This window comes from Borostomias antarcticus, assembly GCF_949987555.1.
Source record: "Borostomias antarcticus genome assembly, chromosome: 6".
Taxonomy (NCBI): Eukaryota; Metazoa; Chordata; class Actinopteri; order Stomiiformes; family Stomiidae; genus Borostomias; species Borostomias antarcticus.
In genome coordinates, this window is record NC_140239.1 from 8,200,896 (window position 1) to 8,228,597 (window position 27,702).

The 27,702-nt window shown below is 44.0% G+C and overlaps 1 protein-coding gene and 1 long non-coding RNA gene across 2 annotated transcripts; both read right to left on the reverse strand.

Moving 5' to 3' along the window:
• Positions 1 to 11,330: 11,330 nt before the first annotated feature.
• On the reverse strand, positions 11,331 to 12,234 carry LOC311310837 (uncharacterized protein). Its single transcript, XM_084440410.1, has 4 exons — positions 12,152 to 12,234; positions 11,900 to 12,059; positions 11,717 to 11,811; positions 11,331 to 11,621 (listed from the first exon to the last, which is right to left on the reverse strand). Exons 1-4 carry the CDS (start codon positions 12,152 to 12,154, stop codon positions 11,496 to 11,498), a joined length of 384 nt encoding a protein of 127 aa, XP_084296536.1. The 5' UTR covers positions 12,155 to 12,234; the 3' UTR covers positions 11,331 to 11,495.
• Positions 12,235 to 12,243: 9 nt separating this feature from the next.
• Positions 12,244 to 12,788, reverse strand: LOC311310838. The gene is made up of 3 exons (XR_014630513.1): positions 12,673 to 12,788; positions 12,492 to 12,563; positions 12,244 to 12,378 (listed from the first exon to the last, which is right to left on the reverse strand). It is a non-coding gene; the product is annotated as an uncharacterized lncRNA (long non-coding RNA).
• Positions 12,789 to 27,702: the final 14,914 nt, after the last annotated feature.

The following is a 27,702-nucleotide window of genomic DNA, read 5'->3' on the forward strand; positions in this document are numbered from 1 at the left end:
TTTTCCGGGAGTTTACTCTTACCATCAGTCACAGATGGGCCTTATTTTATAGTGCTGAGGGACACTAAATCAAATGTGCCCCAAGTGTTTTGCAGTATTAGCAAACAGTATTCAACCCTGGTTGGTAGGTTTCCTATGCAGTGTGATCTTAGTGAGCGATAAGGAAACTGATCCAACAAACGGCATCACAGCTAGAACACAGCAGGGAGAGCACTGTCCTGCACTGATTGTACAGTTCAAACAGTAACGGTTTAAAAGCAGAACCCTGGGAAACATTAATGATGGTTAGAATGTTACATGTTAGATCTTTGAAACGTAGCCAGAGGTCCAATCAGTGGTGTATATGTTACGGTGAATGTAAGAAAACGGGGAATGTGAGCTTTTCCCGGTTAATGTGCACATTCCCCGACCTTGCGGGGAATGTAGGAGAAACATGTGCGTTTCTCACATCTCCCGGGTAATGTACACATTCCCCTACCTTGCGGGAGATGTCGGGGATTGTGCACATTAACCGGGAAATGCTTACAATTCCCGACCTTGCGGTAAATCTAGGAAAGCGCAACCGTATGCAAAACTTCTGCGCAGCCGGGTGGTGGGAGAGGGCTTATGTGACGCCTCAGAGGGCGTGCACCATAAGAGGCACCCACGGTAGTTGGGCTATCGTTACTGGTGCACTGCTTTTTTTCGTCTTTTCGTCTGTCTTTCGGCTAGCTAACATGTAGGGTTCCTTTGGAGGTTCCCACCTTCCTGTTGTTGCAATGTTCCTTTTTGCGTTTGTTAACTTGATCACCAGTGTAGGCCTATCCTCCTAATACTACTTACACTGTGTGCAGCATAGGCTATATTACTGTTCAATGTAGACCACAGACTGTTATTAACTGTAGGGGAGGACCGGGACGAATGAAACACTTTTTGGTTTGGTTCAGATTTACACAGAAATTAATAAAGATGGAGATTACATTTTTGGATGACAAACAACTTGTACATGTCCTTTACTAACCTATTAGTTATATCGTTCTGTGGTGTAACAGTTCAATTCAAGACGGCCGAGAACAGAAGATGTGCATTGTTTCTCTTGTCCCTGCCGTGCGGGGCGAGTGAAACAGAGGAGTGGGACTAGTGAAACAGTGAGATTGCTTTGCTTATTGTGTTGTGTAGCCTAGTGGCTTGTAGATTAATTATCTTAACTTTCAACACATGTATAATTAGACCCAATTTAATGTTTCCATTAATGCAATTGATGCTATGTATTCGAAAACCATGGGCAAAATGTGAAGCGCCCTGTTCTAAGCGCACGAGCCCTCTCCCACCACCTGGCTGCGCAGAAGTTTTGCATACGGTTGGACTTTGCTAGATTTACCGCAAGGTCGGGAATTGTAAGCATTTCCCGGTTAATGTGCACAATCCCCGACCTTGCGGGAGATGTGAGAAATACTAACCAATTTCTCACATCTCCCGCAAGGTCGGGGAATGTGCACATTTCCCGGGAGATGTGAGAAACGCACATGTTTCTCCTACATTCCCCGCGAGGTCGGGGAATGTGCGCATTAACCGGGAAAAGCTCACATTCCCCGTTTTCTCACAATCACCGTAACATATATACAGTACTTTGATTACACGTGGGGGGTGGCTGTGGCTCAGGAGGTAGAGTGGGTCATCCAATTACCGCTGGGTCGGTGGTTCGTATCCGGGCTCCTCCTGTCCACATGGCAAAGTGTCCTTGGGAAAAAACTAGATTTCCCGGTAAAATTCCAGAAACTTTCCAGAAATTTCCCATGGGAAGTTATGCTCGGGAATTTTTTTGTAGTCTATAACAGCTTTCTTTTTTTCTTTTTTTAAGTATTTTATTTTATATACTTGTTTTAGGGTTTTATGCCATTTTCATCCAATTTGTTAGCCAATTTACCCAGACCAAGTGTCCAATTACCCCATACTAACTGTTGAGGATTTGTCACACAACCCGGCTGGTCAGCAATGCGACAGGGAGAGACAACTCTTGACTATCTCAGCTCGCAACCGTAATTCCAACACAGACAGGGTTGCTGTTGTGTGACAAACTCTCAAGCAGAGATTAAACTAACCACCCTCGGGGAGCGGCAGCCCAATAGGCCACTCCCTCTGGGATCCGGCCATACTCGGATCTGGCGAGACGACCGGTTCCCGGTGAGCAGCTGCAAAAAATGTCATTTTAAAAAATTAATGGCGAAACTAAATGTTTATATTTATGTCTGTTTATGACAAGGTAAATACATTTGGTATAAATATACCTGGAATTTTGCAACCCTAGCAAAGACACTGAACCCCATATTTCACCCAATGAGCAGGTTAGCACCTTGCATGGCAGCTGCCGTGAATGTGTGTGAATGGGTGAATGAGAGGCCATTGTAGAGCGCTTTTCGATAAAAGCGCTATATAAATGCAGTCCATTTACCGTTTACACGCAATTAATACAATTTGTGTGTGGGGGTGGGGGGTAGTGGGGTAGGCTGTAGCTACTTAAATGTGGAGTATGTGTGGGTGGATGTTCTTTCTAAGTGATAGAGACGTGTGTTACTATTTCCTGTATTTCCGGTAAGCCTATCGGTTCCTCAGAGAAGTGTGAATCCAGATCCTAAATTTTGTATGGCTGATACCACTACAAGCTCACTGTAAGAGAGAAAGAGAGAGGACAGAGAGAGAGTGGAGAGAGATAGGACAGGAAGATAGACAGGAGAGAGAAAGAGAAAGAAGAGAGAAGAGGGATATTATTTTTCCTGAACCTTCTGTACTCACTCCCGTTGTTTGCTCTCTTTCTCGCCAACCACCCCCTCCCCCCACCTACTCTCTACTCTTCCTCAGTGTAAACTAACCCTAACCCTAAACTAATAGGATTATCCCAGCGGCCCGGCTGCTCTCGTCCTCCCTGACATCCTTCCAGCGTTTGATCTCCTCCTTAGTGGAAATTAATCTCAAACCTGCTCAGCCGTAATGATGCTATTTAACCAGCCCAAGTCTTTCCTCCACTCATCCGTACTGCCGTGTTCATCAGGCCCTCCAGGAACACACCACGGTCTAATCTGTTTCCAGCACAAGGCACATACAGTAGGCTACACTAGGCTACATCATAATCATCATAACTGCTAATTTTAGATACTGGTGTATCATAGTGGCCATGATGGTTACTGACTGTGAGGGGACAGTGACATCGGAGCTAGCAGGGAAGCCAGTGTTTGTGGAGATCGGACCCTGTGGCACTGCGGTTGGATATTCTCTGCTGAAGACAGAATTGGACGATAATGTTTGTTTAAGACGTTAGACACAGTGGGCAGGCTGAGACGCCATCCATGCTCACCGTGTATCCATGTATGCTTGTTTTGAGTCTGCGGGTTGTCTTTTCTAGCCTGGTGCCACCTGTTGAGAGTTGAGCCCTCTGCTGCCCTTTACTGTCCAAAATGGACTTGCTTCGGTCTGTCAGCAACCCAACCGTGATTTAAAAATTACAGGACTGGGGGCGGCGACATGGCACACAGCATATGCACATGCTTTTTTTTCGGGTGTTGCCGGTGGAAATTGTTCCCTGTATTTCTCCCATCCAGCCAGGAGCAGTGGGCAGCCATCGTTCATGGCGCCCGGGGACCAAGTCCAAGTGCTCAGTCTAGGTCCTGGTCAGGGGCCGGACTAAAGAACATCTGTACTTTGAGTTTTTCTTAGGGAAGAAACCCCTGCGAACACAGGGAGAACATGTTAACTCCACACAGAAAGGCACGGAGACCTCTTTGCTGTGAGGTGACAGGACTAGGTACAGCACCACTGTGCTGCACCTGAGCAATTTTGGGGTTCAGTGTCTTGCTCAAGGACACTTTGGCACTGCCGGGAGCTGGGATCAAACCGGGGACCTTGCAATCCCCAGCCTCTCTACCTCCCAAGCTACGTGCCACTACGAAAAGACACAAAAGCATTCAGCAGATGCTTTTCTCCAAAGCGACTTGCTCACGTGCACAATGGTAGGCAATGAATGATGGGAATTTGCTTGTCAAGTGGCCTGGTCCAGTCTCAAACTACTGTATTAGAATCAGATCAGAATCCTTTTATTGCCATTTGTACTTGACATACATAGGATGTTTTTGCAACATTGTGGAGCCTACAACACAACCATGGACCAGTGCAAAAACAGGATAGGACAGTGCAAACTACAAACATAGTGCAAAACTAGCAGTGCATTTGGCCTACAAAAGAAACAGTGCAGTAGTCAGTATAGTGCAAAAATGCAGGGGGCGGGGGAGAGAGTTAGAGGGGAGCCTTGTTGATAAGGCTGATGGCCGAGGGGAAAAAGCTGTTCCTGTGTTGAACAGTTTTAGGCTTTGACGACCTCAGCCTCCTGCCAGAGGGGAGCAGTGTGAAGAGGCCATAACCCGGGTGGGAGGGGTCGGCCATGATCTTCCTGGCCCGTTTCACTGCCCTGGAGTCGTGCAGGGCCTAGAGGGAGGTCAGGGCGCAGCCGATCACCCTCTCTGCCAGTATCACCCACCGCAAATTAGTCTTGTCCTTGACTGTAGCGGCAGGGAACCAGGTGGTGATGGAGAAGGTGAGGATGGAACCAGGTGGTGATGGAGAAGGTGAGGATGGAACCAGGTGGTGATGGAGAAGGTGAGGATGGACTCGATGATGTAGGTGTTGTATTGGTCCCGGGCAGGTAGAATTTCTTAAGCTGCTGCAGGAAGTACATCCTCTGCTGTGCCTTTTTAATCAGAGCACTGATGTTCAGTTCCCACTTGAGGTCCTGGGAAAGTACCCAGGAAGTGGGAGGAGTCCACGATGACAACCAGGAAGTTATGCAGGGTGATGGGGGGGGGGGGGGGGGGGGGGGCTGAGTTGTTCTTGAAGTCGACCACCATTTTCACAGTCTTTAGAGTGTTAAGCTACAGGTTGGTCCGGCCGCACCAGGTCAGCAGCCGTTCATCTGCCCCCCGGAAGGCGGTCTCGTCTTCCTTGGAGATGAGTCCTATGAGGGTGGTGGCGTCCGCAAACTTCCAAGAGCTTCACGAACTGATGGCTGGAGGTGCAGCTGTTCATGTACAGTGAGAATAATAGGGGGAAAGAACACAGCCTTTGTGGAGAGCCGGTACTGGTGGACTTGGGGTCAGAGATGTTCTTTCCCAGCTTCATGCGCTGAGTCCTGCAGGACAAGAAGACTGTAATCCAACCCTGTTGATCATGGTTCGGATGCTCTAAACACCGGGCTACCTACCGCCAAAGATATTCTTCATGACGTATGTGTCGAGAATATGGACAACACTGTGCTGCGGTTGATGTAGGTTACTGAGTTGGAGAGAGAGACAAGTCTGACTGCTATAAGATACTGTAAGGATGGGATAAGTATTCCAATGTTCCTGTAACGGTTTGACAGTATATGGTGAAATAACCTTTTTATTCTATTCTGTTTCCCAATCATTCAAAACAAGGGTGTCAGACAGGACTATTTGTAACACCAGAAGAACCCTCTGAACAAGGGATCCAGATACTGTAGAACCCTCTTCAGCTCCATAAATTTGGGACACTTTTTTCCCCAGCCAGGAAAGGGTTCTAATTGAAACTTCAAAGGGTTCTGCTATTGCTACAAATGGTTCTAAGTGGCACTCTTGAGAACAGGGTAGACCTTTCTTGACAGTTTGGTAGTGGCTTCTCCGCCTGCTGCTGTGTCCCCGCCCCCCTCACGCCCAGCCTAAAAAAACACCAAACGTCACGGTCAAATTCCCGGCAATCTCGGTAGATTATCGGGGTGTCATGTGAAAGGTTGATGGTTCAGTGCCTGCTTGCTTAAACTAGTAGTCTTTTAAAAACAACACTGTGTACAGTAGACGCATTTGTCCCTGTAAGGGAGGCCTCAGAAAAATGGTTTGAGATAGAACCCTTTTCAGGTCAGTAGAATCCTTTTGGCCTCCATATACTGTAGAACCGTCTCAGGTGGAATTTGCAACCCCAAATCCTTCGGTATGAACCTGAATATGGTTCTAATTCTCTCGGAAACCTTTAACAGGGAGGGACAAATGGTTCAACAATCTCTTCTTTGAGAGTGTATTGTGTTATTACTAGTTCTCTGCAGTCCTGGCTGTCAGACTGTGACATAGCTCCTCACCATCATGGCCTCCCTGTCAGACTACCTGTCAGACCACCTCACCATCATGGCCTCCCTGTCAGACTACCTGTCAGACCGCCTCACCATCATGACCTCCCTGTCAGACTGAGACATGACTAGAAGGTCAACCTCACAATCATGCTACAATCATTACCTCCGTCCCAGCGACAGCGCAGGGCGAGAGGTTGTTTTCGGTGGCGTTTATGGACTATGATTGCGCAAAAACTACCAAACCGATTGTTATTAAACTCTGTGAACAGGTGTATCATGGGCCACCTTAGGACCCCTTACATTTTGGAACAGATGCGAATCATGGGCCGGATCCACGAATGACAAACTTGTTAGACTAAAGACAAGACTAAAACAAAACTTAGAACAAAGCCAGTTCCCTGTGTGGGGGTGCTAGAGACACGGGATTTGGACCTGGGTGTGTGGGGGGAGAGCTCTGAATGCACCGCACTGCCCCCTGCTGGCTGTGGCCCGAGGGGGGCACCACAGAGCCAAATACTAAAGCCAGCCATTCACCTCCAGTCATTTTTTTTTTACTAGGATTACACAAAAGGAAAACAAAACTTATGAAGCCAGCTACCTGTGTGAGGGTGCTAGAGACACGGGGTTTGGACTGGGGTGTGCGGGGGAAGAGCTCGGTGGGCACCACACTACTCCCCACAGGCTGTGACCAGAAGGGGGCACCACAGAGCCAAATACAGCCACCCATTCTCCTCCAGTCATTTTTACCTCCGCCTCAGTGAATCACGAGCCCCCCCGAACACGCCCCGGATGGCCATTCACCTCCATTCATTTTTTGGACTAAGATTACACAAAAGCTAACAAACTGCTTTTCTTGAAACTCGGCGGAGGGGTGTAGCATGGGCCAATTTAGAACCCATTCAATTTTGGCATGCACAGGGCCACAAAATGCATTCAGGGGCGGAAGTCTGTGCTCTCTGTGCACAATTCCTAGTTGACACTGTTTACCCACCTCTTTAAGATGAGGCTGAGAGTTTACTCACGTATTTTCTGATTAGCTGTATTAATCAATGAGGGGAAACAAGGTGGGTAAACTGCACTGGACAGAGTTTATCCACCTCTGTATTTATCACTACACGTGACGTCAGGGCGTCTCCTATAGGCGGAGTAGTTAAATGGCTAGGACCTCCGGCCTCGCAAAATGTATTTATTTAAACTCTATAAAAAAGTGTTTATGTTCTCATTGGATACAGTAGGTGGCAGTGATCAAAAAACACAGATTTTGTGGAGCCCCCCACCCCCTAGCAAACGATTAATCTGATTGGCTGAGGCCCCAACCGAATATGACACTCAAGTGCGTCATTGCTGCTGATAGCCTAACATTACAGGAGGATGGAATGATGGTGCCTCAGTCTTTATTGCTTGATGGTGGGTAGGGTTTATTTCAAAAAGGGGCCGCCTCCACAGAACATGTTTGCCTAGGGCCTACAGCCAGACCTGGCTGACATTGTCCCAGGCAGGAATCGAACCCAGGGCTTTCCTGCTGTGAGGGGACAGTGCTAAGTACTGTGCCACCATGCCACACGTATGTCTGTATGTGTATGCGTGTGCATGCGTATGTATGTGCGTGTGTGTGGTGTGTAATAGAGGAAGCAGATGCTAGGACTTTGGCAGGCTGCTTGTATAGTGAGTTACAACTTAATTGATGTGTGTGTGATATATGATGCTTTTTTGAGAGACTTCTTTTGATTAATTGGTCACAACATTGCAAATTATACTTAAAGAGAGACTGCTCGATCTGATGTCAGTCACAGGTGCCACAACAGAACACAAGCCAAACGTTTATTTATATTCTCAGGTACAGACTGCCCCCTAGTGATGGAGTTGTGGTATGGGCATGATATTTGGTATGCCGGAGATATAACATTTTTGGTGTCCGTACTGTATCTCTATCAGTGTTACGCATACAAGGATTATGTGTATTTGTGTCTTCAGCAGCACTCTGTATGCGTAAGTAGGCTGTATGTGTTTGGTGTTTTGTGTTCCCTCTGTTGTCTCCACCCCTTTCTCTCCATTCATCAGGTCCAGTTGTTACAGTTTTTCTCAATCGTTTACACACTAACACTGGAACTTCGAATGACACAAAGTGCACAATCTGAAACTCAGACCAACTCTCTCTTGAAACCAATTCTGCTGAACTATACACACATTTCCTGCTTTACACTCACATTTCAATTCTAAACCACCCTTTTGTCAAAACGCTACACACTTCTCTATATTTTGCACAATCTTCTTGAATAAAATCTCATTGTATTCACATGGAACACACTGCCATTCAAATGGCTACACTTACATTGCCAAGCCTGGTGTGCAATATGCAATCAGAGCTTTAGCAATAGTGTAGGGGCCACAGGTGAGCTCCTGGTCTGGAGAGCCATGGATGGAAACATTGAAGAGAGGCAGAGGAGTGAAAGAAGAGGAGGAAAAAATCCAGTTGTGTTAGATGTGATGTATAGGCTACAGCATTTTGGGGGGAAAAGTTACTGTATATTTGTGCAATATTTTGCTTACAACAGGAGAAAGTGTAACACTGAACTTGTCATAATTCTCCTGATAAGTCCTTTTTTTTTATCATTCATGCTAGTGTTTTCCATTCAGACTAGTAGTGTTTTCCATTCAGCACATCAGTGTTCAACTGGTGCTTAGAAATGTGTACTCATGTAATGCCTGTGTGTGTCATTTGAACACAAAGTTCCATTTTGTGAAGAGTTAATATTGTTTTGAAGGCAAAGTGATTTTGCAAGAGATGTGTTGGGTTTTGCCTTTGTGTGTGTTTTGTGGTTTGTGTGTAGAGTTTTGAGGAAATTCGGTTTTCTTTCAGAAAACGTGTTTAAACAATGTAGAAAGCTGTAATGAGAAGAGGAGTGAAAGAAGAGGAGGAAAATGAAAAAGAGCAAGTAGGGTTCAACCCAACTTGAGACACTTCTCAGTTACATCCATCATTTGGACTTTCAGAAATGAGAATAGAAATCTCGCCTTGGGACCTGTATTCCTACTTTGTCAATACAGTAATCTACAGTACATTATTGTTAATGCATATAATTTAGAGTATTTTACTGTATTTGTATCTTTTTCAGATCAGAGTTTACTGTACTACGGTGTGGTGGGAGAGACTGAAAGAAGAACTAAAGACAGGATGCAGCCTAGTTTTTTTTAATTATTATTATTTTTTACCCTACAGACCTATTTTCTATTGTGTGAAAATTATTTTGCACATCCAGTTGTGTTAGATGTGATGTATAGGCTACAGCATTTTGGGGGGAAAAGTTACTGTATATTTGTGCAATATTTTGCATACAACAGGAGAAAGTGTAACACTGCACTTGGCATAATTCTCCTGATAAGTCCTTTTAAAAAAAAAAAAAAATCATTCATGCTAGTGTTTTCCATTCAGACTAGTAGTGTTTTCCATTCAGCACATCAGCTGGTGCTTAGAAATGTGTACTCATGTAATGCCTGTGTGTGTCATTTGAACACAAAGTTCCATTTTGTGAAGAGTTAATATTGTTTTGAAGGCAAAGTGATTTTGTGTTGGATTTTGCCTTTGTGTGTGTTTTGTGGTTTGTGTGTAGAGTTTTGAGGAAATTCGGTTTCTTTTCAGAAAACGTGTTTAAACAATGGAGAAAACTGTAATGAGAATGCGTTCCCGCCATCACAGGCATCCGTTCATCCAATCAGAGGGCTGCCTGCGTCCTGTTCCTTTATACAACAGGTAGTTCCGACCTCGCAATCTGATTGGTTAAGAGCTGTAGCGGGAGAGGACCTGAACACTGTAAAAGTCAGATATTTCTGCACAATAGGGATTAGTCCTGATGAGTTATCAATAATTCGGATTTTATTGCCTACCAAATATGATACAAAAACCATTTCCAATTGGCATTGCCTTCAATATGGGCTACATTCATTTATAGTATGCTACAGTTAATTAGCCTATTCTTAATCAGAAAGCGAGAGAGAGTGTGTGTGAGAGCGAGAGAGAGATATAGAGAGAGACGGGCTCGGAGTGGAGACGTTGAGTGCGTGACAAGTGAGTAGCCTAGCGCTGCGTCTAGGATACTTTCCGAAATAAAGACATGTATTTCGTCTGTATTATAGCTAAATTAATCTGGCCCAATGTTTGATAAGCAATACCATTGCGAGGGAAAAGTTGTAACGACGTTAACAAACTGTATTTCCGAGACGGATTCATTGCGTACCGTAATATGTGTAATATACGCGCAATCTTTTGAATTGAACGTGGAAGAAAAATGTGCGGCTCATTTGACCATGAAAGAAGAACGTGCGGCTCATTTGACCATGAAAGAAGAACGTGCGGCTCATTTGACCATGAAAGAAGAACGTGCGGCTAGCTTGACCGCAGTGCACAATCGCCACTGCGTAATGGCATGACAAATGCGCTCTGCACTCCCAAAATGCAAAATGTAGCTAATGAAGAGTAAAAAGGATTACAACGACAATATGACGCCTATTTTCAACTTGTAGGCACTTGCCCTACTAACACACGCAGGTTGCGCAAACGTTCGACATACGGCCGCTATAGGTGACGATTCGTGCGCGCCGCGTGCGGAAATTACGCGGCCATTTACGGAAACGCGAGATCTGCCGTTTAGTAGCCGCTACGTAAGAACGACACGTCATTCCGAAGTTGCGGCCGCGTGCAAAGAACGCACGTGATCACGTGGGCAGGAACCTCCGTTATAAACTCACCTGGCTGACACTAGATTTACAGGTATTTATATGACTTGGTCTGCACGTCTTTTTCGCACGGTGCAAATACGGTGCGGCCGCGTGCAAAAAACGTGGGCAGGAACTTCCGTAATAAACTCACTTGGCTGACACTAGATTTACAGGTATTTATATGACTTGGTCTGCACGTCTTTTTCGCACGGTGCAAATATGGTCACTTACTTACTAAACCCTGACCACTGGCTATATTTAGCATTTGCAGTACCACTGGCTATATTTAGCATTTACCAGTACAAAAACGAATTAATGCTATATGGGGATATAGCAGCAAGCATTATGATACAAACCAATATAAGACTGAACAGTTTAGAACATTTTATTACACAAAGTACATTACAAATTAAAAGTATACATATTTACAAGGATGAGGTTTACGGTCTGTCACATTACGCATAGCCAGAAAAGCAAAAAAAAGCATGTACAAGCTCTGGCTAGCAACCCATTATCTGACAATTGCAAAAGTTCTAAAAACAAAAATGAAACCAGACCGGGAACAGACCGTTGTATCCCACAAAAAAAAGGTTAAAATTTACAAAAACTATTTACAAAAAAGGCATCCATCCTGGCAGGCTGGAAAGGCAGGTTTAGGGAGACGGGCTGGGGGTCACCCACATCTGAATCGAGGGTCTGGGCAGAAGAGGTCATCCTCATCTGAATACTCCACTGTGGTCAGGGCTGGAGCTGCGGTCAGGGGCTGGGCTGGGGAGGTCAGCTGGGCTGGAGCAGATGCCTAAGGACATAATGAAATGGCTGTAAAAGCAAGTCGCATACGTTCATTGGAAGCGTGCCATGTCACTGGATACGAGACTGCCTGACATCACATACCTTTTTGCATCGAGCAGGGGCATGTTTCAGCATCTCCTGCAGCTGGGCAGACACCTCCGTCACAGTGGTGCTTGGCTTACAGGCCATAACTGCACCTTTTAACCAAAAAGGGAATGGTTTCAATGCACATGGCATGAAGCAAAGACAATGTATTATTTTGCGAAAATATGAACAATCCCTTACGTAAAATAACATTGTAGAGGGTCATATTCTTCAGAGGCTTCTTCCCCCTCTTCCCATGGACGCTGTAGACACACCACACTCTGTGTATGGCAATGGCTGACAGCACCCGCCGGACCACATCTGGCAGATCTTTGCCGCCAATGGAACTCAGATATCGTGTCTGCAAAACATAAAGACAATCATTTACTTTTACATTTCCTTAACACTTCTCTGCAAAAATAAGGAACAAAGTTCTGCCTTGAAGTTACTCACCATCTTCCTTTGATGATCCTTGTCCTTCAGCTGCTCCTCCAAGACCAGCAGCTCCTCCTCCGTTTTAGCAGGGTGCAGGTCATCCAGTACTGCTCCCCGATAGCTGTCTGCAGACTCGCCGGACAGTCTCTGCTCCAGTCTCTGCTCCAGCCTCATCATTGTCTGTGCCATCTCCCTCAGACTCTGCATGACGCTGGAGAACTGCTGACACATCATCCTCTGGAAGTCTGGATATTAAACACAGATGTGGCTATAAGTAATTGTACGGTCCCATAATGGATATTCAGCTCAAAGTATATCCCTACATGCAGCATGAAGTAGTTCACAAAATTCAGCATACCAGCATCTGCAGAGCTTGATGGCAACACTGCTGGAGCTGTTGGTCTCACAGGCGATGGCATCAGAGAACTACCTGAAAACCAGAGGATAAAGGGATGAGCAGGAAACTATGGTGCTGGCGGCGTAGTGATTCTGGCATAAGGGGAAGAATCAACTCGACATGAGACATGTCAGACCCTGACCTGGCCGGGGTGCTAATCGCTGATGCATGCTGCTCGTGCCTGGACGTCTGAAGGGCTGAAGGGCCTGGGCTCACAGCGCCTTGGCTCAAAGGACCCGGGCGATGAACATCTACTGCCGAGTAGTGAGATGTGAGATGAGCGAATTAGTGAACTGAGTACATGAGTCTTCAGACAGTCCTGAGTTAACTGTAAGTGTGCAAATATGCATAGACATTTCACCAACACAAACATGCATGGATACCTGCATTGATAACTGGCAGAGCAGGCCTTCCGGCTCTGGCACCTGGCATAGCTGGTCTGGTGTGAGTTCTGCCGACCGGCTGCCTGGGCACTGGAACATATAGTAGAGGTAAATTAGCTCAGATTAGTCAACTCAAGTAGTACTCTTTTGGGACTGTTGAATGCACTTTATTATATTACCTTCGTCACTGGAGTCATAGCGTGTGTTGCGCTGTCTCTTCCTTGTGTCTTGGGAGTTAATCCATTGATGACTGCTGCTCAAACACCTTCGCCAAGGCACTGGCTACTTCATAATGCTCTGTGTGTTCCTCAGCAGAGACAGAGGTTGTCATGGCTCCTCTTGATGTGCTTGTGGAGGTAGATCTGGGAGGTATAGGAGAATGGGCACTCAGAGCAGGAGAACACCCAAGTCTTGCACAGCAATGAGAGAGACCATTAAAAAGGATTATCTCACCTGTAGTACAAGTTCAAATATAGAGTGATTATACGTCATTGTAAATGAGAGCTTACTCTCAATTGATTCACGAGGTTAAATAAAGATTGAATGAATATGTAGCTAGTGGGGGGTTACAACCACACAACTGTGGAGAGAGAATGAGACACTTGGTTCCCTCCTCTACTGGTGTTCATGGCCATGGCCACACACCTGGAATACTCCAACCCTGATTTAAAGGCATAAAAGTGGGGAACACATCCTGGCGTCAGTGATGCGTCTTATGAATCTCACGTCTACCGCTAACTCAATATCAATATTCCCATTTGTTTATCCCGTCTTTGGAAACGTATGTGCATTTGTACTTACGTGTGCCTGCCTATATTGATGATCAGGTGTTTCTCCACCTAAGGGCTGGCCAGACAGAACCATCAGAGACCATTGGGCTGAGCTGAGGAGAGAGCGACATGTTAGAGTGTGTGTGCATATGTATATGGTGCTCTTCTGTTAATACTCATGAGGGCATTCAACTGAACAAGACTCACAGAGCCTGTGGTGCTGTCCCAGGACTGCCCCTGGCCACGCCTGTCCCCGTCTTAGCGCCTCTTCCTGCCCCGCTCACCTGCTTCTTGCTCAGTTCAAACAAGAACTGGGAGGTTGGCAACTGAGAGCATGGGAGGGGAGAGAGGGAGAGAGAGAGAGAGAGTGGGTGGGTGACCCTCTCGTTGGCTGACATGCACACTCCACAGGACCACGTGCCAAAAGCCAAGATGGCTGCTATAACAAATCCTGCTAGCTAGCCTAGCTCCGTTGTTGGGGCTTCTAGTGTTCTGTTTACGTTAAAATCGGAAAAATGAATGCCTAAAAACAAACACATACTAACGGTGTCGTGGGTTAATGCGAAATCAATGAGTAAGCTAATTATCGCATTTTATTCCAAGCGATGAAACAGTACGAACGTGCAGGAGCTCGCGCGAGCCTGTTATTAGGAAACAATGGCCCACAACAACACTTCATAAAAGTTATAGTGTACACAACTGAAATATTCTCACGTTGCCAAGCCAACATTATAATTTAAGCTACAATTACACAAAAGCGAACGTTTTAACAATAATTGCGAGAGTAATTTTACGTAGGCTACTTAGCTAGCCATGTACAGAAAAAGGCTAATCACGTTAGCTGGCTAGCTAGTTAGCCAACATTGGAAAGAGCATCTGCATATAGATAATCATTACAATAGGGTAGCTTGCACATAACGTTGGTGTTTTACTGGGACGATACCAAAATACATAGTATGTATGTATACATTGAATTTGAGATACTTACATGATCTGTGTTGTCGACACAAAGACTGCACAGTCTGGTCTTTCTCAATAATTTCTGTATCAAACGGAGCGGAAGTTTCCAAGTGTGTCTTCTTCGCTGGGTTTAGTGGCGGATGTGCATACCGCCACCTACTGGCACAGAGTGTGTAACTTGTTTGTCTAGTTATTAAATTGTGTCACCTAAAGTAGCCCAATGCTTTGCATTCTACGTTCACTGCTCAGCGTTCATTGCTCACATTTAGGTTGCAAAATTAGGAGTTTATTCATAGGCATATTTTTTATCATTATTTTTATTAGGCCTAGACTGCAAATCTTTAGTGTTAATATTTACTGTAAATGAGAAATTACACACAAAACAGACATGCAGGATTTCTCCTCATTATTACAATTCTGTAACTGTATGACTTCAAAATGTATTTTAAAACCTAAGTAATTTACAAATGTTCTGACCCACTGTGACACATTTCCAATAAAGTCAGATTGGGACTGTGATCTAACCACATTGTCACGTTATTTAATTACATCGTAGTTACGGATTTAAGCAGCAGTGGCGGCTACGTTCCTTTACAGTGTACTTGAGGACGGCTATTTTGGTTATTTTGCGACTGAAAAGGCAAGTGTCAGCTAGGTGTCAGCTAGGTCCGCTGCTGGTGACGTCGCAAAGTTACCACAATTACACCAATGTGTCCCGTCAGTTTTACGTACTGTGTTAGTAGGGTGGCCACTTCCTGATCGCTTTGTTAAAATGTGAGAGATGAGGAACTTGGACCTAGACATATTTTACCGTCAAAACAGTTGTGGTTGATATATGTTCCCCAGTTTAATTGTCAATTGTCAAATTAAAAAAAGCCAATCTTAATTGAAAGTGCAGTTAAGAAATAGCAATGCACTCAATATAGTCAGACGAAAAATACATCAATTTGATCAAATGTTTCATTAAGACACTCAAAATCTTCAGAGGAGCTAAAATATCAAAGGTACCTGTATCTGATGATCCTTTAACAAACGAGTCTACAGAAATCTAACTGAATCGACGTCTCCATGACGGTGGGACCGGGGATGAGCAGGTCTTCAGAGGAACAGAGAAGCGAGGGCTGAAGACAGCAGCAGGAGGATGGCGCTGGAGCCCACATTCTTGGAGCCCACATTCTTGGCGTCCATATTCTTGGAGTCCACATTCTTGTAGTCCACATTCTTGGCGTCCACATTCTTGGAGCCCACATTCTTGGCGTCCATATTCTTGGAGTCCACATTCTTGTAGTCCACATTCTTGGAGCCCACATTCTTGGCGTCCATATTCTTGGAGTCCACATTCTTGTAGTCCACATTCTTGGCGTCCACATTATTGGAGCCCACATTCTTGGAGCCCACATTCTTGGAGCCCACATTCTTGTAGTCCACATTCTTGTAGTCCACATTCTCGGAGCCCACTTTAATGGAGGCCACTTTCTTGGAGTCCACATTCTTGGCGTCCACATACTGGGGGTCCGCATTACACAAGTCTTTCCCACAACAATAATCGGGGGCCACAGCACAATCTTCAGTTGTCCTACAGCCTTTCAAAACCACACCATCCACAACTGCAATGGACAAAGAGGAAGACTTGTTTATTATTCCACAGAATATGATCCATCTTTACTTCATGCACAATGAAAATAAGAAAAATGTGACACAAAATAGGCAGTTATATTATTTTCAGACAGCATGGATGTTTCTTCACTTAATATTGTTGTAGGCTATTATTAGTCAGTTGAACTCACCGACATTGGCACATCGGTCATATTCAATATCACACTTCTTAGGTTTGGTGGAATCAGCGACATAGCATTTTATTCCATATGCTGCAAACAGGAGAGAAGAATATCAGTTGTCTTACTACTACTGCTACGCTAATCATGCTGTTGGAAAATTAGTAGATTGATCTGTAAACGTGGAAGGTTCATGTTTATGGAGTCAATACAGCAGTGTATTCTCTAGTATACAATAGTATGGTGTGAACACAACCGTTTTTTCTCTATATACAACAGGAGTGAACACAACAGTTCATTCTCTACATGGACAACAGTTGACCTGTGATGAGGACCTGCAGTCTCACCTGTGGACAGCATCACACAGAGGAGGACCAGACTCACACACAGCTTCATCCTGACCGACTGACTGACTGACTGGAGAGAATGAGAGAAAGAGTGAGTGAGAGAGAGAAAGAGTGAGAGAGAGAGAGAGAGAGAGAGGGCAGGGGGCAGGAATTGTAGGGCTTGGAGCAAAAAGTGACATTTTGGGCAAAAATGTGTTTTATAATTTTAGAGGTCTTCATGAGCTCTATCTAATGGTAAAAGAATAGCCTGAGGTCACTATGATTTTTTAGTTTTTGAAATAAAGACCAAAAACATAAAGGCGGCAGGGAAAACCTTTATGAATTTGGAGCAAAATAGGAGTGCACTAGTTTGGCGCACAAAATGGTCTTTTAAAATATGAATTCCTTGAAGCTTAATCTCTATAAAAGTATAGATTGCTCAAATATTTTGTTTTAATTGAATAAATACAATCAATGAAGAGTTTGTTTTTGCTATTCTGTAAAATTCTGAAAATGTCACTTACGCCCCTTTCACTTAGACAAACTTAGACATTTGATGATAATGCTGAGAATGTATTATCTGCCAAAAATCTAATGACGAAGAGTCTAAATACTAAATGGAATATGACAAATTACCAAATAAATTCAACTTACTTACGTTTGTATTTGGAGAGACGGAATTGCTGAAAATCGATCCCTCTTGTACGCGTAGGCTAAGATCATGTGAAAATGATCACATCAACTATATGCTGCACAACCCCCGCCCCCCCCCCCTCCAGTGTGAAGGTGTCACAACTCACCCTCATCCTCTTCGGAGGGGGAGGCGACATTGTGGTGGATGTACCTAAACGGCTGTCAGAATCACAACTGTATGGCTCATCCATGACCTTATTTGGGCACATATCCTGAGTGGGTTACACGCCGCCGTTTCGAGAACGAGAATGACCTCCAAGATTTTAGGTTTAGGGGGGCTTGCCTTAGCCCAAGGGCGTAGGTTTGGTTTCAACATTGGTGGGGACCATATAACAGTGTAGCCTGCATACACAATTTTTGCTGGGGACGAGAGGTTAAACCTCTTAAATATGCATATATTTATGAAATTGAATAATACTAATGCAATGTTCTTAGTGTATCACATCCTGCCTGCTGCTGCGTCCCTCCACTCTCTCTCTCGACTGCTGCTGTGTTTAATATATAAAAATTATTTATATATATACAATATAATTATTATTTATAATGTTCTTAGTGTATCACATCCTGCCTGTTGCTCCACTCTCTCTCAACTGCTGCTGTGTCCCTCCACTCTCTCTCTCTCGGTTGCTGCTGTGTCCCTCCACTCTCTCTCTCTCTCTCTCTCTCTCTCTCTCTCTTGGTTGCTGCAGCGTCCCTCCACTCTCTCTCTCTCTCGACTATTGCTGTGTTTCATATATAAAAATGATTTGATAAAAATTTTGATTTTCATTGGATTTTTAGACTGACATTCAACTCATAAATTTATATATCTGTCCATTAGGGGAGTCACAAAATACCAGACATTTAGTAGGCAATACTAATTGAGAAATTCCACAATCCTGGATACCCAATTCGATATCATAGTTGGAAAAAATAAATCCCATGTACAGTAGGACCCCACTCATCCGAACTTCAGAGATCCGAACCTCCTGGTCTACCGGACAGGCTTAAAAAACTTATTTTTTTTTCCTGCTATCTGGTTACTGGTGGGATTTTCATTACAGTACTGTACCCTACTGTGAATAAAAACAGAACTGTATGTAGACCTACATGTTGCCTGTAGGCTGTAGCCTACTGTCACGTTTCATTTCTTTGTTACTCTAATGTCGACCGCAAAACGCAAACAAAATGTTGGTAGGGACATGTCCCGACCGTCCATACGCAAACCTACGCCCTTGCTTAGCCCCAAGGAAGTATTACCTGTGCGCGTGATAATTTTGAGTTATACAACTATTTTTTTTAGAGTATACTGTATACATTTTTTGATCATGCTAAGGGCGTAGGTTTGTGTATGGACGGTCCCTACATTTTGGGAGGCCCAAATTGTCCCTATCAACTTTTAAGCAACCTTGTTCGCATTATCTTTTGAGTGCAGTTATATTAGATCATTTAGATGGCCTTCCCATAGGTTGGAAGGACAGAATTGACCGTACCATTTTGAGTGAGTTAGTTTGCATTAAGTTGCATATTAGATTGTTACCCTTTCCTTCACGGTGAATGTGCCATCCCAGTAATTTTTGTTTATATTTTTTAAACTCATGTTTGATTGGCTCATTTGGCTGAGATAGATCGTTGCATTTGCGCTGGATCTGAAGACCAACAGTCAAGACAGACACTGACAGCAAGCCATACAGTTGTGATTCTGACAGCCGTTTAGGTACATCCACCACAATGTCGCCTCCCCCTCCGAAGAGGATGAGGGATATCAGGAGCTTTTTCTCCGCAACTGTAAGTAACGTTAGCATTAGCTAGGTTAGTTAGCTATTGGTAAACTAAGTAGCTAACGTTAGGCAGTAGCCACATGAAAACCAGCTAGGTTGGTGCTAGCTAACGTTAGCTACCTAAACTAACATCACTTGTCTTTCCATTGTGGCAAATTATCAACTGGTAATATAAGCTGGCTAGCAAGTGAACTGTTAAGATTGCTTCTATCATCCTGTAACATTAGGATAGCAGAAGCATTAGCTGCCCACCAGAGATTTAATTGAATCGTCCTCCCAACTAACGACCATGTTATCTATTGAAATTATTTATTTATCCGTGTTATTTATTAAAATTAGTGTCAGCATACTAGCCGATGGGCTATTAGCTATAGCTTTGTCAAACCCAGTCTGTGCTAGACATGCAAATTTTCGCCATTTTAAATTCCCATTAATTTATGCTAAAAAACTGTGATATTAAAGGGGTTCTTGTTACAATTATAGGGGAAACTGAATACTCATAAGGTAACGTTATCTAGGTTAGCCAGCCCGTGAGAGCCATTAACGTTACTTTTATGAGGGCTCGATCAGGTCTGTTTTTCTTTATACAAGTCCGTCCCTGTGTAGCCTGTTTTCTTACAGTTATTAGCTAATACTTGCTAACTGGAATCTCATCATTTTTCTCTCACTAGGGTGTTTTAAATAAAGTAGTGTGAAGCCGGGTTTCCATCCAAATGTATCGCAAATTTTAAGCGAATTTTGTGAAAATCCTTCCATTCAGTTTTGTTTTGCGAATATTGGGAGTCAGCAGGTCGAGCTGCTGATTCCCAATATGGTGGCGCTTCTCGTGAAAATGAAAATAAAAATGCAAAAACACCTGTAGAAGAAGAGGGCGCAATTAAATAACATCATTAACACTAGAACCGCCGCGGCTCACTATATATATCGGCCAGTAGCCGTTGAATGCCTAAGAACGCATCGTTTTTTGTATATATATACGGTCTTAGGATTGTACTGCACAACTCAAGGCTTAATTTTGTCATTTCATACTACTAACACAATGACTATATGGCAATAAAATAACACAACAACATGTTATTTTCACAATTTAACAATATAACAGTATAGCCTACACTTCACAAAAGGATGAACGATGAAACGGCTAGCTTACAAGAACAGCATTTTGGCCAAGGATCCAAATAAAACAGAAGCCTAGCCTACTGTAGGCCTACAGATGCAGCATAGAACGTAGATACATAATAATTATCTAATTAATAATTATCCAAGTTAATATATGAGAACGGATCGCTTTTTACGGTAGGCTAGGCCTATGCGTGTTGTGATCACAGATGCAGCATAGAACTTAGATGTTTAATAATTATCTAATGAAATTAATAATTATCTAATTATCTAGTTGATATAGGCTATGAATAAAACAATAAGCCATTTTATTGGCTATGGGCCACTAGTTGTAGGCTATACACGACTTGATGCGCTCTGCTCTTACGCGCGGTTGAGGCGGCAGCTCAAATACACTTCGCACATATCCTCTGCACCTTGGCAGTGCAACTGCCACAGACAGCTTTGGTGCACTTCGTGCATTAGTAGACAGTTCTGTTCTTGCTGCAGCTTGTCTTCACCATGCAGGTATTTTTTTGGGAGTGTTCTTTTGTGGACACTGCGAGGGGTGCCGCCGGTGGCTGTTTGGACACCAGAGCGCGCAGCTCTTCAGCCAATTGGAGGATGAAGTCGCGTCTGGGGAGGCTCTGTAGACTATGCGTCTCTCCACCAGTCCCCAGCGAGTCCAAGCTCCCCCAATGAATAATACTTATTTATAAAAGCCTACATTGCGCAAAACTGTGCATATAATAGGCTGTACATAGCGCGAAACTGCGCATTCCCTATAGCCGTTCATTGAACAGCTGGCGGCTGATATAGGTATAAATTAAAAACATACACAATATTATTTTTATTTGAATGATCTTGAATATATTGAACAATAGGGGGTGCAACATAACACCATTTTAGGAAAAGTCATTGACTGGCGGACTTCAATGTTTTATTAAAATATAGCCTAGTTATGTGCAAATGAAAACCCACAATCGTCCAATAAGTCTTTGTAGTGTTAAGAGAGCGTCTCATGTCAACAACTTTTTGGTCAACTCACAGGTCTGTACTGAACTACGACGAGATGGATAGATTCTTTGTAAACTTGATGGCTCTTGGGAGAACTCTGTTTTGTCAGCTTACATCATCGTCTTGATGCAGAGACGAGAAAGAGTAAATCAATCAATCAATCAAAGCTTTATTTGTATAGCGCATTTCATACCCAGAGGCAACACAATGCGCTTTACAGAGAACAAGGGAGGTGGGCAGACATCCCACTCCTACATATTCCAGAGGGAAGCAAAAAAACAGTCATCACCCGGGGGCCAGATAAGTGAGCTGTAAAAATTCTTCCCTGACCCCTCTCAACGAGGCGATCGAGCAAGCTCCTGGAGTATGTTTGTCTACCGGCTAAGAACATTTATAAAGCAATAAATAACATTCAATTACATTTTCAGAGTAAGAGAGGTTAATAACATCATAGGAGAGACATGGCAAACACTGGTGTATGTCTGTGTGTGCGTGAATGTGCCTGGGCCCAGATAGAGGCAGGGGTCAGGGGTAGGATCGGGGTAGGAAAAGGATACGGACCCGGGTTAGGGTGAGGGGAAGGGGATCTGAGCCCAGGACTGGTGTATGTCTGTTTGTGTTAATGCAATGACCAGGCTACTGTCGGAAATAGCTGGAACGTCATCATTTATTCACAAAATCTGTTTCCATTGCAAAAAGTCAAATTTTCCTACTATCAATACGCTGACTTTTCCACCTCCGAGCGTAAAAACTTTTTTGCTATATTTCGGCCTTTTTTCGAATTTCTGCCGTTTCCATTCAAGTTTTTTTTCGCAATTTGGGAAAATGCGAATTTTAAGAGGTGGATGGAAACCAGGTGTTGATGTACATGGGATTTATTTTTTTCCAACTATGGTATCGAATTGGGTATCCAGGATTGTGGAATTTATCAATTGGTATTGCCTACTAAATGTCTGGTATTTTGTGACTCCCCTAATGGACATATATATCAATTTATGAGTTGAATGAATGTCAGTCTAAAAATCCAATGAAAATCTCAATTTTTATCAAATAATTTTTATATATTAAACACAGCAGCAGTCGAGAGAGAGAGTGGAGGGACGCAGCAGCAGGCAGGATGTGATACACTAAGAACATTGCATTAGTATTATTCAATTTCATGAATATATGAATATTTAAGAGGTTTAACCTCTCATCCCCAGCAAAAATTGTGTATGCAGGCTACACTGTTATATGCTCCCGACCAATGTTGAAACCAAACCTACACCCTTGCCATATCCTCTCTATTAGATATATAAGGAAAGTCCAAAGAATGTTATTTAATTACATAAATGATTATATTATACTGTAGATTGGCTCAATCAGAAAGTCAAAAATGTCTCTGTAGTTTTGCTTGCAGTATACAGTTTAATAACCTAAGAGAGAATTTCATGTGACTTACACAAATATGAACTTTTAGTACTGCACTCCTGGCTGCATAAAACAATGGGTCAGAAAAGGCTTCACAGTCTTGAAGTCATGTCAATTGAAAATGACATGCTATGGCAGCTGAGTCACAACAGTGATAGACCGATTTGCCATCCTTAAAAACAGAAGGTATTCTTTGATGCTTCCACCCACTAAATAGTCATTAACCTGTGATTCCTCTCTCTCTCTCCAAGTTCCCAGCACACTTGGAAGTAGGACACCAAAACCAATCCACCGATCTCCACTGCACAAGTAGAGTAGTGGTCAGAGCATTGGACTCCCACCCAGGAGACTGGGGTTCAAGGCTAATCCAGCACAATGAGAGTGGGATAGCCAGTTAGCTCATGGGCTCATAACAACTAGCAGCAGCTTCCATAACATTAATGGTAGCGGTCAGTGGCTAAAGCAGTTACACTGATGATAACATAAAGTCATCCCCACCGGAAACCCTGGTCTCCTAGGTGGGAGTCCAATGCTCTCACCACTACTCTACTTGCAGTGCAGTGGAGATCAGCGGGTGAGTTTTGGTGTCCTTCTTCCAGTCCCTAGTGTTGGTTGGGGTTAGAATATGGGTTGGGAAGATCTGATCTATAAGGCAAAGGGTAAAGGTTGGAGTGAAAGGATGAACATGTGGAGGTTTGGGGTATAGTCCCATAAAGTCATCCCTGTTACAAATCTCCCTCAGATGTAGTCTAGGGGAGGGAGGGAGAAAATGCAACAGAGCCTATATGCTCACACCGCTGGTAGATGTAACCTAGCCTACAAGTGGGGTGCTCAAATACTGCCACACTGAACCAAACTGTTCCTTTGAAAAGAAAATGATTTTATTTACATTGTGCTCATGTGACAATTATTTACAATATTCCGGAATATACTAAATAAATAGACAAGACAGGGGAAAAAATATATATAGCCAAATACACAGTAATACAAAAGAAAACTAACCGGAACAGGACCAACAGAGGGTGGGAGAAGGGCTGCGAGCGGTGTCACTACACCAAACAAAGCCCTACCTTACCTACACCTCTAACCTAGCCTAGCCTACAGACACAAACAGCTAGCTAACTAACCTGCCGGGAACCTTACCTATCTGCTACATACACCAGGTGACCCGCTCGCTCTAACCTAGTGTGTTGAGACATAAAGTTACCTACGTGATGAAAGATGTAAACCCCAGGGTATCTTACCTAGCCCTTCTCCTGTTGGAGAGACAGGGGGACCCAGGACCCAAACACGCAGCAGTAACCCAAAACCACAACTAAGGCAAACGGAGTGTAGCAACAGACTAACAAAACTAACCAAACATAAATCACAGAGACAGCATCCTAAGCAAACTCCCCCCCCCCTTCTCTCTCTCAAACACCACAAGACAGGGTATATATATATAGGGGACAGGGAGCAGGCGCGGATCTATGGGTGGGCCTGGGTGGGCCTTGGCCCGCCCAGATTGACAGCTGGCCCACCCAGTCAGATTCATGAAAATAGATATTTTTTATAATAAAATAAAAATAAAATATTTTTAAAGTTTAATTTTCACTAACTACCTTGAATGTGAATAGTTTTGTCTTGGAAATGATTAAAAGTATGTATTAATACTAATAATATTCAACTTCCTCTCTTACATTTACATTGCGTTAACCGTCTTTTTCGTACTGCGTAAGTTAACGTTACCTGATTGGCGCCGGCGGGCAGTTGTTCAGTGTGCGCGCTATGATGGCTAAACAGCTAACATTGACCCGCTTTCTTAAAAAGCCACGTCTGGAAGAGAATGAAAGTTTGGACCAGGCCTTGTCCAAAGACAGAGTGGAGGATCGTGGTGAGATTTGTGCGGGCCCTGGGGATGAAGAAGGAGAAACGGCCACAGCTTCAACATCTCGTGAGTGTAATGCTAACGTGAGCATACAAGCTGAAGCTCCACCGAAGCGACCCTCATTGCCACCGGCTTCTGAAGAGGAAGTTCCACCGAAGCGACCTTCACTGCCACCGGCTTCTGAAGAGCTAACTGGTAGGCCTACACCGTCAGAGACTTTTCTCCGCAACAAACCGGATCAAGACACGCCTGAGATCATCAATGTTGACTGGACGCTTGAACAACCTGACGCTTCTGTCGTTTGAAAGAGAACTAACAGAGACATTGGATCATGACGACATCATCAGTTTCTTCAATTCAAAACCCAGACGACTCCGCCTTGTATAACCAACCGATAAGGTAGGCCATGGTTTCATATTTTAGTCTGGCCCGCCGTGGCATGTATGTTTATGATTGCAGGCACCCTCTGTGAGCGAGGGAGTTCTGAATTGTGACAGGCTACTGTAGGCTATTGGCTATTTAATTTGTGTTTGTATGATTACAGCCCGCCGTGGCATGCAAGTTTATGATTAGGAAGCCTCTGATAAGCGAGGGAGTTATGAATTGTGACGTATTGGTTATTTAATTGTGGTTGTATCCCTGTCAGTGCACTAACGAGGGTTATGCAACATTTGTTATTATCGCGAGCCCGGTTATGTTCCATCCATTCATCTGGCTGCTCATACATAGGTCTAAAACGTGCGGTGATGAGTTTCACTCAGGCCTACCCAGATTTTTCCAGGCCTACCCATCAGCCACTTTCTGTATCCGCCACTGACAGGGAGCCAGATGATTGGACGACAGGAAACACACAGGTGGACTGGATGAGGGTAACGAGCACTCTGGGTAATGGACAGATCACGAACACCTGGGAAGGGAGACAGACAGACACAACAGGGCAGGGAGAGCACAACATACACACGGACGTAACAATCCCCACCCGGTCTTCAACCCCAGTCTCCAGGGTGGGAGTCCAATGCTCTCCACTCTTACACCACTACTCTACTTGTGCAGTGGACATCGGTGGGTTGATTTTGGTGTCCTTCTTGATTTTGGTGTGCTGGGACTACTGCCTCTTGTGGTGCCAACAGAGAAATGCAGGCCAACATTGTCCGCAGTAACGGAGGGAGGGAGGGAGGGATAACTGGACGAACGCTATACTACGTGCGCTGGCTTACAGCCACGCACGAAAAAGCATCAATACATTAAGCTCATTCCTTCATCAGCACCTAAAGCTGTGCCAGTCAACAGTCACCAAAAATAAACCACATGTAGGCATAGAGCGACTGGTGCATCACATCCCATGCAAAAATGAATTACTATAGGATTTGAAGTGTCCTACTCCCATTGTAATGAGGACTGTCTGTCTATAATGCAGTAGCGCACTGTGGGGTCTTCTCCGACATTGTTATTACTCCCAATCAATGTTTCCTGTGGAACTGATCTCTTGGTGTGGTGGTGTTCTTTGTGTATTATTGTTGTTTGACTTGTACAGCACTTTGGTCAACTTTGTTGTTTTTAAATGTGCTCTATGAATAAAATGGTATGGTATGGTATGGTGTGTGAAAAAAAGAGTCCGATTTCGAAACCAAAGCAGGGGATCAGAGAGCGCCTTTCTTCCTCCCTTGTTCCTCTCTCCTGTCCCCTTCCTATAAGTAGGCCTATAAAGATGGCCTAACTTATCTCTTAAGGCTGGTAGAGTCCTAGAGCTTAAATGTAATTAATTACATGTAACTGGACGGGATAAAACAGTAACCACACAGGCACTTAATAAATCATATGGTTTATAGACATATTTTAATCAGATGTATTGTAGGTTACCATTATAACAGCAGCTGTTATAATGGTAACAGCTGCTGTTTTCTGTTATTTTGATTGGCACTTTTTAGGTGGCTGGAGGAACATTAACGCAAGCTAGTGTTAGTTCAGCCAGCCAAAAAGACCGTTGCACAATCCATCAAGCAGCACTGCACCTGATCGCACGAAAGTTGCAGAACCTACTCGCGCTTGTGGTTTAGGTCTCCTTGCAGCGTTTCCTGTGTAACTGATCTCTTGGTGTGGTGGTGTGTGAAAAAAAGAGTCCGATTTCGAAACCAAAGCAGGGGATCGGCATGGATGTATTAATAGAACTGGATGCGGTGACTACGTTGACGCCTCGTTCTTGAGAGTGAAGCTTTTTGAAGGGTCCACCACATGGATGTATTAATAGAACTGGATGCGGTGACTACGTTGACGCCTCGTTCTTGAGAGTGAAGCTTTTTGAAGGGTCCACCACATGGATGTATTAATAGAACTGGATGCGGTGACTACGTTAACGCCTCGTTTTTGAGAGTGAAGCTTTTTGAAGGGTCTACCGACCCCTTTTGACATGCGCAGTTGTGTTTTCTTGTGTCACAAGCATGCGCAGTTGTGCTTTTTAACCACGTGATTTGTTGACCTGGCCGCGTCCACGATGTTTACACATTCATGTGGATGTTTAATGCTCGTTCACCGCTCTCCCCGCTGTATTGCGTGTCCCTGCATTAGCATTGTTAAGTACCTAAATGTCAAATATATTGTTTCGAAAAAATTATTTCTTTATCCAGGCATCTTAGTTTTAACGGTTTCATTATAGCGGAGCAGGTTATATTTGCTTGTGTGTGGTATTTATTCTGTTCACAACTTCGCAATCGTACAGCCAGGCTACAGAGCTCCAAAAACCGTAGCCATAGCAGAGGAGCGGCCGGAACAGAATGCTCCTGTTGCGGTACAGAAACGCGTCTAATAGGGGAGTTTGTGGTGCTATTTTCCATTCGCCCTTGATTAATCCTAACACAAATCCATATCTATAACATATCCATTCTGATTCTTCTTCTTCTTAATATTATTATTATTATCATAACCGTACTCAGCGAATGGAAAATAGCACCACAAACTGAGCTATTAGCCCTGTGCCTGTACCCGCAACAGGAGCTCTCTGGGCCCACCACAATGTGAGGCAGCTCGGCTTGGCATAGGGGGTTCTGGAGCTCTGTAGCCTGGCTGTACGATCGCAAAGTTGTGAACAGAAAAAATACCACATACAAGCAAATATA

Coding starts and splice junctions, on each gene's coding strand:
- LOC311310837 (XM_084440410.1), bottom strand. Junction 11,812..11,899: donor CCTCTACAATGTTATTTTAC/GTAAGGGATTGT, acceptor TTTGGTTAAAAG/GTGCAGTTATGGCCTGTAAG. Junction 11,622..11,716: donor CCCCTGCTCGATGCAAAAAG/GTATGTGATGTC, acceptor TTATGTCCTTAG/GCATCTGCTCCAGCCCAGCT.